General features: G+C 37.7%; 1 protein-coding gene across 1 annotated transcript in view; it reads left to right on the top strand.

The window, feature by feature from the left end:
• The window catches only part of Utrn (utrophin), a 402,939-nt gene that overhangs the window by 338,262 nt on the left and 48,558 nt on the right, over window positions 1-16,119 (top strand). Inside the window, exons 61-63 of the mRNA XM_090338004.1 lie at window positions 6,460-6,545; window positions 11,232-11,389; window positions 13,752-13,918. Coding sequence (XP_090194130.1) covers window positions 6,460-6,545; window positions 11,232-11,389; window positions 13,752-13,918 — 411 coding nt within the window. The remainder of the gene's footprint in view (window positions 1-6,459; window positions 6,546-11,231; window positions 11,390-13,751; window positions 13,919-16,119) is intronic.

The following is a 16,119-nucleotide window of genomic DNA, read 5'->3' as shown; positions in this document are numbered from 1 at the left end:
ACAACTCAAGAGGAGTGCTACATGCATAGACTACATATTTTGGAGTTTCACTGATCTTTCCTGAGTCACCTTTAAAGGACAATTTGGAGAAGACATTAAAGGAATCACCTACTAACCTCTGGATTGGTAGAGACACATGATGGTGGTTTTATTAGGTTTGCTAAAGCAGGGCACTACCAACTGTGTGACTTAAACAAGAGATCATTTCTTCACACATCTAGGGCTGTCAGCCCTAGGCCAGAGTGTCAGTGGTTTTTGCTTTTGTCCTCCCTCCCTCGGAGGCATCTCTTTTCTTGGCTTAGAAATGGGTGTCATCTTTGGTACTGACAGTGTGTCTTTCATTCTTCCTACAAGGATACCAGGCATATTGGATTGTGACCTGCCCTGAAGTCTTCCGTTTAACTTAAGACCCCCTTCACCAGTTAAGGCGCTTTCTGAATCAGTGGGAGATCTCACCTACTGCTCAGGCTGTTTTTACAAGACAGCCCAGGGAGAAGTGTAGGTTTGTTGGGAAGTAACTAGTGTGTGGAATCCAGTTCTTATTCTAGGGGACTTGACCATTGCCCTTCTACCATCAGATGTTGACACATGGAACCCTTACACTGAAGTGCATTTTCTTATTTAGTTATAAGAGTATCTTGGCATTTTAAGGAGGAAAAAATATTCTCAGGGGCCGGGAGTTTGGCCTAGTGGTTAAAGTGCTTGCCTAGCATGCACGAAGACCCGGGTTCGATTCCTTGGTACCACATACATAGAAAAAAGCTGGAAGTGGTGCTGAGGCTCAAGAGGTAGAGCTCTAACCTTGAGAAAAGTCCAAGGACAGTGCTCAGGCCCTGAGCTCAAGCCCAGGACTGGCCAAAAAAAAAAAAATTCTCAGGACTCATCTTTGCTCTATACCAAAGAAATAAATCATAGAGATCCTCCTGTGTCTGAATGGTGTCTGTTCCGCTTAGTGTTCTACCTTGGAGAACAGATTCATGGTTTAAACTAAGGAAAAACAGTTTTGTCAGGGTAATCTCAGATGTCTCTGGTTGATCGCCTACATTTCTTTCCTAGCTATCACTTACTCATTTATCAAGGCAAGAGCTACTAACTTTTTTCAAGTCACAGTCTTCGGAGAGAACATAGAATCTATGATCTATTCCTTCTAGTGTATGAGGACACTGTATGCCCTTATCATGTCTGTGAACCTTAGAAATGTATCATCACTCAGTGAACCCGACATTCATTCATTGTTTAGTGAACATGCCATCACTATATAACAAACACTTGAGATTATCTACTCAAACAGAGATCATGTTTGTTTTGATGACAGCTTGGGAGGTTTTCTTTTATGACCTGTGAGCTCCATTGCTTTAGATGAGCCTGTATGTCACAGCAGGAGCACACGGTAGGGCAAGACTGGTCCTCTCATGGCCAGGAAGTAAAAGAAAGAGGAAAAGACCAGGTCCCACCATACCCCTAGAACTTGCCTTCAGTGACCCAGAGACCCCCCGAGTAGGCCCAAACTCTAATAATACTCTTAAGTAACACGAATTGGGGACCACATCTTGGAAGATGGGCATCAAAAGAGGTTTTAGAGCCAAACTATAGCATTAGCATGTATTTTTGACATGACATTATTGTATGTGCTATAATAGAACCAGGGTAAGCATTTTTAGCTTCAACTTTGCTTTTGAAACACTTAATGGCACTAATACAGTATAGAATGGTCTAAATGGAAAGACTACACATCTTCTGTTTTTTTTTACCATCCTTATTTTTACTGACTAAAGAACTGTCAGAGTGAGATAAATAAAATGATTTATCCACAACCACCTACTGCATATTAGTGATAGTTACAGAATCGATTTTGAGAATTTCTTGAATTATTTCATAATTTCTTATTATAACCGTATTTAGGAAAAAGAAAATGTTTCAACTTTAAACATTTACCTAACTCATGGTAAAAGTCTGAATTTTGTGAGAAAAATGCATTTTCATCTATTGTGGATGATAAGAATTCAAATTTTTTGTTCTGTCTACCCTGCTGGCATGGATTCCTTCCTTCCTTCCTTCCTTCCTTCCTTCCTTCCTTCCTTCCTTCCTTCCTTCCTTTCTTTTTTGTCAGATAGTACTGAAAAATCAAAAAATCCTCAATAAATTGCCCCAAAATATTTGATTCTATTTGCTGTGAGATTTGCTAGACATCTAACTTTGGCATCTCAATTTTACATCTGAGATAAAAATATCTGGTCAGCTTACCACAGAAAAGGCAATGGTGAAGGGCAAATGAGCTAATATATGCAAAAAAACCTTTATAAGATATAAAGTTGATTTCATTTATAAATTCACAGCTTCCCTCAGTCTTCCACTTTCCAGGTTAAAAGGCATTAATTGTATAATCGTCCTTCTAGAAATAATGGAAATTAGAAGCATTTAAATAATCATTTAAAGCAGTCATCTAGAATATTCATTTACATTTTTTTCCTTTATAGAGAATATGCTGCAGTATTTCGCTTTCCTTCTCTAAAATGGGTGTGATTTGAAAAATGCTTACTTTTCTGGCTCAACTCATTTCAGTAGTTACAAAAACTATCAGAGAAACCAAATGCTTGAACATTGCACTGTATCACTGACTCATAATTTTTATCAGCCCCCTATCTTCCATCAAATTTAATTGTCTTTCTTGACCTTTGAACTCTCAATCATATGACCCAACATCACCTAGCAGAAGAGAGGAACATTTCTTTTTTATGGATAGAAATATCCAATAACTATTGGATATTTATACTATCACTACAGATCATACATAATTATCAATACAAGCAGACAGTCATGAACAGCTGACAAGAAACAAAACATGTCTTCCCTCACGTGTGTCAAATCGTTCTGCAGACCTTATATGTTTAATGCTATCCTGTGGCTGCCTGGGTATAAATCCTCACCCCATCACAGTCATCGTGCAAACCCTTGGCCCTTGTTTTCAAGCACAGGCTTTTCCTGTGATCCTCCACTTCTGGTTGAGGTATTCCGTGTCTGATTTTCCATTCATCTCAGATTTACTCACTAAATCTCTTAAGCCAGGAAAAATCTCATACCGCATTTTCATTTCCATACATGAAATTTGGTCTCATGTTTTCTCTTACATTGTTTATTTATTGTACCTTTCTTGTTTGTGTGTGTTTGTTGTGGGTAGAAATCATGTCTTCTACCTTTTTTTCTTGTGTCTGCAGTGCACAAAGCAGTGCTGGGATTACCATAAATTTTTGTCACTGCTAGATGCACAAGTGAGATTTTTAATTGTGCTCCTGATGATGGATAGACTAGATGTTATACATTAAGGCACACAATCATTGAGATCACTTTTCCCTTAAGAAATCACTTTGTGGCCACATTCCTTCACTTGTCTCTTCATCCAGGCTTTTGCTATTTTCTCATATGTGGTTTCTTTTTAGAGAATTCAAAAATTTCTCATGTTTGAAAGGAAGAAAACTAGCATTGCCATGTGAGTGAGGAAACTCAGGAAAATATTGAGTGGAATCGCAATTTATAAGATATTCAGCTTAGGATTAATTTGGAACATATTTCTTCCATTGACCGAACCTAGCACTGAGTATTGTAATGTAGAATGTGTTTATGACCGCCATATTCATTTTGGCATATAAGTGTTAGCTATTTTATAAGTTAATTCTGAGTGTAACACAGTCATGTAAGAGCTCAGTAATATTTTTGGGGGGCGGGGATATGATTTGAGGCCCCAAAATGAAGACTGAGCTTTTCATGGAATGCTGGTAACAGCCATCAACCTCAGACCTTTGCAAAGAGAACTGCAAGAAAAGTGAGGGAGTGTAATAAAAGTAACAACACTTACAGGAAAGAAATATGACAGAGAAAGGAGATTACATGGTACCTGTTGGGTTTTTTTAGCCATTTTAGGGTATAGGAAAGACCATGAATGTTGCTGGGAGAGAGTGTCAGGAACAGAGTCTTTCCTAGGAATCATGATTCCAGATACCCTCCATCCCAAACAAAGAAGAGAACTGAACACAGAGAGGTAGCAGTGAAATACACCCAGGAGGTGCATAGGAGAGCTGAGCTGAAATGCAGCAGCAATCCTCTGCCCAAGGCAGCATTCCAGTCTGCCTTTACTAGGAAGATAGGTCACTGAGAAGAGTTCGAGTCATCCATCATTTGGTGCAAACTCTAAAGGACAGGTTGATGGACAGGTGGTGTTGATGTCACAGATGTGCATCTGTGCATCCCCAAGTTAGGGATCTCACCTGGGATCCTGCACATCCTGGGTCATTGTCTCCATCCTTACTGAGTAAGGCTCTGCTTTGAAAAATAAACCTTCTTGTTAAAGCCAGATCATCTGGCCTCAGGACTTTTATCAGTAATCTCTTCAGCACTATTTAGTGGTCTTGGGCATTTGAAAACCAGGGGCTTTCTAGTGCAAGATCTGGTCTTACCAGTTGGTCCTGGTAATTATAAAACTGCATCCCTTGTTGCTCTGGTATTCTGGGACCTGTGCTGTCAGCCTGCCTTCCACTCAGGACTTTGAGTCTTTTAGGCAAGTGTGTTTCTGCAAGCTTTTTTTTTGATACAGTGTTGCTTCTTTGCCCAGGCTGGCCTAAGTCTGTGATCTTTCTACCTTAACTTCTCAAGGAGCTGGAATTGTAGGCATGTTGTACCATGCCTACATGCTTGCTTTTGAAATAGGATCTCACTAAATTGATCCATGGACCTCTAATCTCTGCCCCCTAAGTAGCTGGGGTTAGAGATATATACTACCATGCCCTGCCCTTAATGTTATGTAGTATAATTACAAACTTGAAACTATTGAGAGACTACTTTGGAAATACATCCTGCCAGTTCCTCAGCATGCTTTCATTTTTTAAAATAATTTTAATTTTATATATCATATTAAGTAGGCAGAAACTAACTTGAATATATATAATTGGAGAAGGGAAATATATTGGTACATTAGTAAGTAAAAATACCAATAAAATCAGGATTTAAATATAGTTTTTGAAATTAACTATAGAAAATTACTTACATATGTATCTGTATCTATTTTTAAAGTATCCATTACTAAGTCATATAATTTATAATTATGTAAACATTTGGTTATAGATTTTAGGTGTACTATACTTGTGTATAGAAAATGTATCCTAAGAAAATTAACAATGAAATCCTATGTTGAAAACTGAGCTGAATCTGATTTGATACATAATAAGCATTTTTTTCCAGACAATGTGTTATTCTATTGGAAATATCATGTATTACTAATTTTTCCCATCCCCAGGATCTGGTACCAGTACCAACATTTTTTTGACAATTTAGTTCTCTGACAAATATTGGAATAAATCCAGCTCCCTACTTTTAAAGATAAAATGTTTCTTATTGTCAACTTAAAAATGAAATTGAAGGCCGGGAGTTTGGCCTAGTGGTTAAAGTGCTTACCTAGCATGCATGAAGACCCGGGTTCGATTCCTCAGTACCACATACACAGAAAAAAGCCAGAAGTGGTGCTGAGGCTCAAGTGGTAGAGCTCTAGCCTTGAGAAAGTCCAAGGACAGTGCTCAGGCCCTGAGCTCAAGGCCAGGACTGGCAAAAAAAAAAAATGAAATTGAAATGGTGTCTCATTGGTACAGTGGGAAATTATTTCCTAGTGTTGATTAATTAATACATTGTTTTTAATTATACTTTGATACTACTCCAAATACAGCTTACACACCTGGCTACTTAAGATCGTTGGCTATGAAACTGAAGTACTAATTCATAGACTGCATTAAGACAGCTATTAAAGGAAATGAAGATAACAAGGTTTTCATTTTCCTTCCATTTGATTCTAGCTGTTTCAGTAGCTTTTTCTTGGTATATTAAGTAGCATGCATATTACATGTAACTTTAGCAGTTCATTTTAATTATTGTATTTGTAATTATTTCCAGTTTATCATAAAGTTTGTTAAAGTGAAATCTTTTCAGCAATATAATTATTGTTCTCACTTGCTTTACTTTCTTCTTCTTGGGTCATATGTTATGTATGAAATTATTTCAAACTAAATATTTCTCCCAAGTTGGCCAAATGCACTGTTAAGCTATGTCATGGTGAATTGTTAAAAGTGACTGGAAAGGTTTTGCAATGAAGGTGTGGTTATTTTTTAATGATTTACTATCAAGAAAATACGTATTTAGTATACTGCATATCATTTTATTTTATTTTATTTATTCATTTTTTTTTTTGCCAGTCCTGGGCTTGGGCTCAGGGCCTGAGCACTGTCCTTGGACTTTCTCAAGGCTAGAGCTCTACCACTTGAGCCTCAGCACCACTTTCGGCTTTTTTCTATGTATGTGGTACCGAGGAATTGAACCCAGGTCTGCATGCTAGGCAAGCACTTTAACCACTAGGCCAAACTCTCGGCCCTGCATATCATTTTAAATGCATCTAACAGACTGAGATTTTCATCTTCTCAGGGGCCGGACTGGAAAAATTAGAGTGCAGAGTTTGAAGATTGGATTGATGTCTCTCTCCAAAGGTCTCTTAGAAGAAAAATACAGACGTATGTATGACCTTAATACTAGCAGTATTTTTTAAGAAGTCGTAACGATCCTAACTGTTCATTGGGAACTTCCTTTATTTGATTTACTAGTGATCTATCACACTCTAAAAATCCCTGCTACGTAAATTGAACAAAGGATAGCAGATTTTGACAGATGTGTGTGAATGATAAGTGGATTCTAGGACCCTGAGTGGCCAGATGCCTTGATGGAGTGGCAACCAAAGACAAATTTTTATTTCATAAAATTTTTAGATTAATTTCCCCACAGTGTAGGTACTGTGATTCCCATTTTCCAGCTGAACTAGAGTGAAAGTCCTGCCAGAGACTGAATATTTGATAACTCCTGGGGCTGGAACTGGAGCTGATCCTTAGTGTTTTTAATGAGGCAGTGTTGTCTGTTCCTGATATGTGTAACGCTTAGGAAGAATTATTTTTCCTTTTTGGGATTTGAACTCAGGACCTGGTACTCACTCAGTTTGCTTGTTCCTGGTACTGTGCCACTTGAGCCAAACCCTCTGCTTTTCTTTATGATGGTTACTTTAAAGACAGAGTTTCATTGATTTTTCTGCCTGGACTGGCTTCAAATTCAGACCCTTCAGATCTCAATCTCCAAGTTACAAATGTGATTCACAGATGTGCTCATTGTGAATACTTATATAGTTGTGACAAAATAACAGGATAAATGCTTTTAATTTTCATTGTTTATTCATTATCACCAAATAAACTAGCCAGGTCCCCGTCAGCCATGGGTTGATGAAAGCTGTGCTGGCATTGGAAAGGTCATGTGCCTAAAAGTGAGAAGGCTCACCTTTAAATGTCTACTATGTGATGGCTGGGGGTGTTGAGAAACTTTCTCAATCCATTAGCATCTAAGGGGTAACTTATTTCCCCTTTAGACTGTAGGAAGCTGAAATTTAGAGAAATTGGTTCAACTGAAAGATGGAGCTAATAATGTCTGCTTAGAAAAGAGTTAGAAATAATATTTTTTAAATGCCATCCCTGTTCATCATCACTGCTACCTCCACACTCTTTAACTGTCAGCATTTGTCTTTGGATAATTTCATTGATAAAAGGTGAGCTACCTGGTGGCACTGGGCTTAAACTCAGTTGATTAAATCTTGGCATTTCATAAATAATGACGTGCCACAAAATAAAAGGAGGGTCTATAGTTGCAGCTCAGTGATACAGCACATGCCCAGTGGGCTAAGACCCTAGGTTCCATTCTCAGTATCCAAGAAAAAAATTCTCCCTTCCCCCAACAATTGCACGCACACACACACACACACACACACACACACACACGAGGGTGTTTGAGCAGAGGTCCTATAACAAAGCTGAATTTTGTGTCTGATGGGAACTTGTTTTCAAAAATGGGTCAGTGCTAAGAATTTAGATGGTTGTGAAATCATTTAATTTTGAGTTTCAAGTCAAGAACATGATGGATTGATTTTTTTGGTATAGTTTGACATGAATGTCAGTGAGAAAGAGATATAGACTTGTATGTAAAAAGGAAAAACTGATCATAAGATTAAAAGCTGGGGAGCCTTGGTGGAGCAAAAATCTAGGAAGCCATGCAGAAAAATAAAAATAAATTGCGTAAAGCTTTTGCTTTGTGGCACTTTATCCAGAAATCAGATAGTTTTCTGTATCACAATCAAGAAATTGTATACTTTCCAAAGCTAAAAAGTTATCATTTCTATAATGATTGGGAAAGTGTTCATGAAAGCATGTGTTCCAAAATTTAAAAAGCTGTTTTTTCATCATCTGTGCTTCTTCGAGCTTGTCACGTATTCCTGAAGGAATTGGGATTCCATGAAAGGAACAGTTGTGGCTCTGAACTTAGTCCAAAAGAAATGGAAATTCAAGCATAAAGCCTGGCTCGTCCATAATGCACCATCAAATGTTCAACTTTGGTCATGGGAAACAGGCTGCTTACAATGACATTTTCTGCTGTATAATAGTTTAACCCACAACATGGGCTATTTTAAGAACTCAATTAAATAGGAACTCTCTTGGGTTGCCATCTTTAATCTAAATCTTTGCTTAGGTACTGAGACTTGAAATGCACGTTTTGTTTTTGCCTTTTACATGCAGGTCCTTAGCAACTCCGATTCTACTTTTGATTTCCCCAGTGATATCCGATCACGTCATGATTTCCTTTGTTAGGATTAATATTCAAGGCAATTTGCTCTTCAAACTCAATGGCAGAGGTGCCGATTAGGGGTCAACTGGAATGCATGTGAACATTGATTTTGCAGTTTCCAAAGTCAATATCTTGTGGCCAGTGATGGCTCTCTCTCTCTCTTAGTGCCTTCCTGAGAATAACCTGGAATCTTCTCCCTCCATTCCTGCTCATCCTGCTTACTGCCAAGTGGCCTTTTGGCCTCACCAAAAGCAAATTAACAGAGCACTTTTTAGAATGGCCACTTTGGATCTCCTTTGTGCTGATTTATTGGAATTTAGGCCTAAGATACAATTTCTTTCCTGATGACTCATTCTTTTGATCTGTCCACTTTTTTTAACCTGACTATAATGTTTTAAAAATGGAACTTTGGGAAGAATTTAAGGACACACTGCATTTAAGGACACACTGTTTTTGCAGTGTATGAGGATTTCTTACCTTCTGAGTGGCATGACCACATAGTGGTGTTGCTTAATGTAAGGAAGTTGAGCATGGTTAATCTTGCTGAAAATGTGAACAGTTGCTCTGTAATGATTATTGTGTTCATGCATCAACTCTGGATTTATGGAGCATACCGCTTCCCAGGAATGCACTTACAGTAAGCATCATAAAAAGATGCATGGATAGATATCTTTTGGCTGATCATAGACTTATTTTAAAAATAATGAAAAGAAACAAGTGGAACTCTAAGCAACTATAAGTGAACAAATGGTAATAAAAATTAAATTTATCTTGATTGAACTAGCTCTTCCCATGTATGCTTATAATTAAAAATATATTTCATTATAATGACTGGCAATATCACTGAGCTTGGTTCAGTTGTTCAAAATATCATGTTGTCAATGTTAGATCTGGCCCCTTTATTTCCTTTAGGAAGGGAATAAGACATTTTTATCTGATATTCACTTATCAGGCATTATTTTCAAATAGGTTTTTTTAAATCACATGAAGAACATATAGATTACATGTGCTTTTAAATAGACCTTAAACACTCTTTTTAAGGATTATTAATTTCTCTAATGCAGTGGATTATTTATATTTCAAGTTTCTCCCTGTTTCAAAAGTAACTTATCTTATTCCATTAACTTTATTGTTAGGAACACTATAACAATTTTAATCTTTTGACAAAACTGCATATAAGTGAATTGAAAATAAATCAGTGCTGGAAAGAAGAGATGTAATTTCAATGATTTATGAAGCCTAGAAAAACAGATAAGTGTAGGTTTTTTTTCATTGTTCATAATTACAAAAGCTGAAGGAAGAAAGAGAAAGGATGCACAACTTTTTAATGCTTTTAAATTTGAAAAAAGTCTCCTTGAATGATAGGAGACATAACTTACATATAAATGATTATTTGTATATAATCTTTACTATTTATGTAATTATATATTGATTATTTATATGTAATTGATTATAATGTATGTGGTAATGTATAATATATATCATACACACATATTATATATGTCTTATATGTCATACACACAAATATGATATGTGTGGAAGTTTGATAGGAATTTAAGAGGTACTGTATATCTCAGCATGTAAGGACACACTGTTTTTATCATGTATGAGGAGTCTTACCTTCAGAGTGGCATGACCACGTAGCTTTGTTGCTTAATGTAAGGAAGCTGAGCATGATTAATCTTGCTGAAAATGCTTATTGTGTTCATGCATCAACTCTGGATTTATTGAGCAAGCCACATACATATACACACACATATATAATATGTATATAATATATATCATATATATTATGTATAATTAAGAATGAGACCTATCCTAAAAGGGACTAGAATATACCTCCTATGTTTTAGTGTTTTCTATACAAATATTTTTAGAAAGCTATAATATAGTTAATAGAATATTGACTTTAGCATGAAACAGTTGGTAAATCATTATAATTTTAAAATATACTGCTTAAAGTACTTTTTTCCCCTGAGAAATCATGAAGTTTTTTTTTGGGGGGGGGGCTCATTCTTTTTTCTCAAAGAAATCTCTTACTGAAACCATAAAAAATTAACCCACGGGCATTCACTATACTGTTTAAAAAGGAAGTTTTAACTAGGCACCAATGACTCATACCTTCATCACAGCTACTCAGGAGGCTGAGTTCTGAGGGTCAAGATTTCAAAGCTGACCTGGGCAGAAAAGTGTGAGATTCTTGTTTTGAGCCACAAAAAAGTCAAAAGTAGAGATATGGCTTAAATGGTAGAGCTCCAGTCTTGAGCAATGAAAGTCAGGCCAATATACAGTACTCTGAATTCAAGCCCCAGCACACACACACACACACACACACACACACACACACACACACACTCACAAAGGAAGTTTGTATTGATCTGTTTTTATGTATTAACATACACCCATGGATCATTTTATGGTGACTATGATGATTTTTTTTCTTATGATACATTGTACAATCCATCTTACTAAAGATATGCTTTGAGTAAAAGAATGCTCTGTGCAGGTTTAGAAGTTAACTACTTGCCTCTCTCTCTTAATAGATCTCTTTAAGGAAGTGGCGGGACCAACAGAGATGTGTGACCAGCGACAGCTTGGCCTGTTACTCCATGATGCCATCCAGATTCCTCGGCAGCTGGGGGAAGTAGCTGCATTTGGAGGAAGTAATATCGAACCTAGTGTTCGCAGCTGCTTCCAACAGGTAAACTCAGGCATCTTTGACGTGCAGGATGGATTATGAGAGGATTCTGGATGTTCCAAGAGAGGGAATATACAACATGGATGGGAACCAAATCGTAGAGGATTTTGGGCACCTTCCCAGAATGTTCGTATTTTATTGTTTAAGGCACATTTGATTCAAGGAATATTGACACCTAAAGTGACACATATTTTTTTGAATAGAAGTTGAATTGCTGTACTTGGCCCTGCCTCTTCCTCATTCTCTCATCTTGCCATTTATCTTGTTACTTTCCAAGTATGCTGATTCAGTTCCTATATTCTTCACTCCGTGCCTTTGAATATGCTCCCTCTCTCTAGAATGCTCTTCCTTCTCTTCCATGCATAAGCTCTCCTCTTCTACTCATCCTACTGAATCTTGAGGTGTTAGCTGACGTCTCTGATCCTGTCTGTCTCCTTCTCTTATTTCTTCAGATGACTATATGTCCCTGTTCTATTCACTTTGACATCATCTGTCTCTTCCTTCTCCTCTTTGTAGTTCAGATTTCATACCAAATTAGATAATTAGTTTCCAAGCTTCATGAAGATAAAAATTGAGTCTTTTCTAAAACATCATAAGCAGTGTGGCTTATATATTCCCGATGAAACTCAGTCTTCAGTTCTAGAGGCTGCAAAGTTCACAAAATCAAGATGCCGACAGAACTGGTGTCTGTTGCAGGTCAACATCAAGGGCAGTACTTCTTTATCGTGTTCTCACCCAGGGAAGGTATAAATCAGATCCCCTGGGTCACTGCTGAAGGATACTAAGCCATGAGGGCCTCAAACTCTTTTTTTTTTTTTTTTTTTTTTTGCCAGTCCTGGGCATGAGCTCAGGGCCTGAGCACTGTCCCTGGATTTTCTCAAGGATAGGGCTCTACCACTTGAGCCACAGCACCACTTCTGGCTTTTTGTTACATATGTGATACCGAGGAATCGAACCTGGGTCTTTGTGTATGCTAGGCAAGCAGTCTACCACTAGGCCAAACTCCCGGCCCCAAGGGGCCTCAAGCTCTTTACCTACTTCCCTTCCCAAGCCACTGCTCACTCTTAACATCCATCCCCTTAGGGGTTAGATGTCAGTATGCAGAGTTCCTCTAACATCATGGTTACTAAAAACGTTTGCCAAATAAATGATTTAAAGTGTCTTGACACTCTTTGTAGGTAAAATTATATATATAATATATATAATCAAATTAGCAAACTTTTTTTTGAGCGTGTATGTCCAAAAAGAGAATGATATAACAAGTTTTCCATCAGTAGTATGAGTTACTGATTTTTACCTGGGAAAGTAATTTTGCTTTTTCTAGTGCTCACCATGTACAAAGACACTTTATAAATATTACTGATGCCATACATATGCAAAAAGCACAAACTACAGATACTTTGCCAGAGCAAGCCCCATGATTTATCACTGCGGAGAAAAAAAAAATTGCTCACACTGTATCTTTGAGGAGAATCGATGTCATGGGTTATTACATTTTATAATGGGCCTTTTTCTTATTTTAGAAATGAAAAAAATACCAAATGATTTTTTTTTCCCAAACATGATTTATAGTCACATATGTTGGTTCACTGAATGACCTCAAAGACAGCAGGAGAGTGATGGTGGTGAAATTTAACTCTGTACATACAGAAATCATTCAGAATTAGGAACCGAAGAGAAATTGAATGTCTAGGCATGGTGATAGATGCCTAGTACTCTGGAGATTGGGGCAAGAAGATTGCAAATACAGCTTGGGCTACAAAGTGATATTTTGTTCCAAACACCTTTAAAAGGAAGGGGAAGGGTCGCTAGGAAATGAGAAGTCTCATATGATTTATCATGAGCAACTTTTAAGTTGTACATAGTGCATTTAACACAAAATGCCTTCCTAATGTGATGCCCCAAAACTGGACTGTGACAAAATAACATCTTTGGGTTAATGTTTCTCCTCTCCTCTCCTCTCATCTCCTCTCCTCTCTTTTCTTCTTTCCCTCTTTCCCTCCCTCTCTTCCTTCTTCCCTCCCCTACTTCCTTCCTTCCTTTCCTTTCTCTCACTCTCTCTCTCTTTCTTTTCTCTCTTTCTTTTTCTTTCTTCCTTTTCATTCTTTGCAAGTTCTCTGCCAGTAAAGCCGCAATTCTACTTCTGGCTTTTGGTTGTTAATTGGAGATAGGCCTCTCATGGACTTTCTTGCCTAGATTGCTTTTGAACATTGATCCTCAAATCTCAACCTCCTGAGTAGCTAGGATTGCAGATGTGAGCAGCTCTCACTTGACTTGGTTAGAAAATGACCTTCAACTTGGTGAGGTTACCAGTGAATTTTTACTTTCATAAATTGCCTTATGTATATATTTGTTTTTAAATCAGAATAACAACAAGCCCGAAATCAGCGTGAAAGAGTTTATCGACTGGATGCGTTTGGAGCCACAGTCCATGGTGTGGCTGCCTGTTTTGCATCGAGTGGCAGCAGCTGAGACTGCAAAACATCAGGCCAAGTGCAATATCTGCAAAGAATGTCCAATCGTTGGATTCAGGTAAGAAGCCTGGCTTGGGGGGTTGTGGGTTTGTTCCTTCTCTCTTTGTGGGATCTTTTTGCTATCTTGTTTTTCTTATCATTTATTCCCTTTGGGGATTTGTCTCCTTAATATAAGGCGTACTCATCATATTCCACTCCTCTAAGAATAACTTTCCTCACTACTTTACAGAAGTAACTGTAATCCCCATACATTACCTTGATAATAAAATTTAAATTAAAAATATCATTTCTTCTTACAGTCACTATGGGAACTCATTCCACCATCATTATCTTCATTATTATTTATACTCTTTTGATTAAAAACCAGAGTTGTTTGTTTTTCTTCATTTAAACGAACTTCAATGTGGTTAGATCATAGAAATGTTCTTGCAGGGCCGGGAGTTTGGCCTAGTGATTAAAGTGCTTGCCTAGCATGCATGAAGACCCGGGTTCGATTCCTCGGTACCACATACATAGAAAAAAAGCCAGAAGTGGTGCTGAGGCTCAAGTGGTAGAGCTCTAGCCTTGAGAAAGTCCAAGGACAGTGCTCAGGCCCTGAGCTCAAGCCCAGGACTGGCCAAAAAAAAAAAAAATGTTCTTGCAGCATAATTTCACGCTGAGTTCTAGGCATACATTCTTGCTGGACTTTGGTGAACCTTGTAAATCTTTGGTATCAAACCCAGTAAGCAAGAAATAATATTTAGTGTGTGAAGAGAAGTGCTGCTGAAGTTTACCCTTAACATTTCAAAATCAGAATGTTGGATCAGTGTACAGGGTTTGTCCCCAGATGAAGACCACCGCCTCCTCCTCATCATCATCACCCTCCCCACCCTCCTTCTCCTTCTTCTCCTCCTCCCCTCCCTCCTTCCATCCCTTTCTTCTTCCCTCCCTTTCTCTGTCCCTTCTCACATTTTCTTAACTTGAATAGGAACATGTGAAAATCCAAAGAGATACCAACTTTGTTTTAAGGCTACTTCATTGTCCAGTTCTTTATGTGGACAGAGCGACCCATTCAAAATCATTACCTCACCCAGGAATCTTAAGACAGTTTTTATTAGTGCTTTATCTACTCGTTGCCTGCCATGGCTGAGGCCTGAAATAGCAACATGGAAGATTTGAAAGTAGAAAGTAAGTAGGTAATAACAGACATCCACTTGTCTAAGGGTTTGGGTGAGTCCCTCCCTCACGCCCTGGCAGGCCAGGACACAGCCTCACAGCATTCCCATCCTCCTGAGCCATGGATGCTGAGATTTGAGTGTTTCCTCATAGGGAGGTGTGTAAGAGGAGCCTAGGCCAGGGCTTGTCACAGACAAGGGGTACCCGAACTCTTAAGCTCTGTTTCTTTTTTATGTTTAAGTAGTTGTACAAAGGGAGTTCATGTCAGTGTATCACGTTATGAATACATTTCACCTTAATCGATGTCACTGCTTCTGTTGGTCTCTATTAGTACCTTCATTCCACTGAGTATCACTGAATATCATTCTACAGAGATACCAGAAATAAATGTGTAAATAAGTGTATGTGTAAACACATATATATGTATATATATACATGTTTATTTTCATGTGATGTATGTACACAAAGTACATATTTATATACTTTGTATACTATATATGCCCTATATGACAACTATTATACTATTCTTATACTATTATATTATACTATTGTTATGTATATAAAGTATATATTTTGAAATACATATGCACTTTCATTTGAGATGTATATATATCTTTTATAAGACTGCTAGTTCTTTTTAGCTAATCACTTTTAAATTAAATTTTAATGAAATCTGACATCCACAGGATGTTTGTAAAATGTGCTGAGCTTTCATCAAGGTCACAAACATCTATGTCATAGTTGACTTAATAAATTTGAGGGTCCGCATCCTTTTCTCTGAACACAGTGCTAAGCGTGCCCTCCCTGCCTGTTCCTGCGCTCCATCCTGTTCTGTGCCTAGTCAAGCATCACATAATGTCTTCTGACTCAGACATTTGTCCTCTCTGTGTCGTGTCTAAACAAATGAAAATGCATTTTAGAAACTATTGCTACAAAGTTTTACCTTTGCATCCTCCCCACATTGGCTTCTGTCTTTGTTCGTAACTTGGAGCTGGGCTGCTGAACAAATTTCATACTTGTGGCATTTGACTGAATGAAATTCATCACCACAAGTGATTGATTTGGGTTAAGTAATAGGAACTGAAGCTAGTGACTTTTTTTCCC

Source organism: Megascapheus bottae, chromosome 8 (genome assembly GCF_031878675.1).
Source record: "Megascapheus bottae isolate mThoBot1 chromosome 8, mThoBot2.hap1, whole genome shotgun sequence".
Taxonomy (NCBI): domain Eukaryota; kingdom Metazoa; phylum Chordata; class Mammalia; order Rodentia; family Geomyidae; genus Megascapheus; species Megascapheus bottae.
Note: the sequence above shows the minus strand (reverse complement) of the source record. Positions and strands in the feature narration are given on the sequence as shown.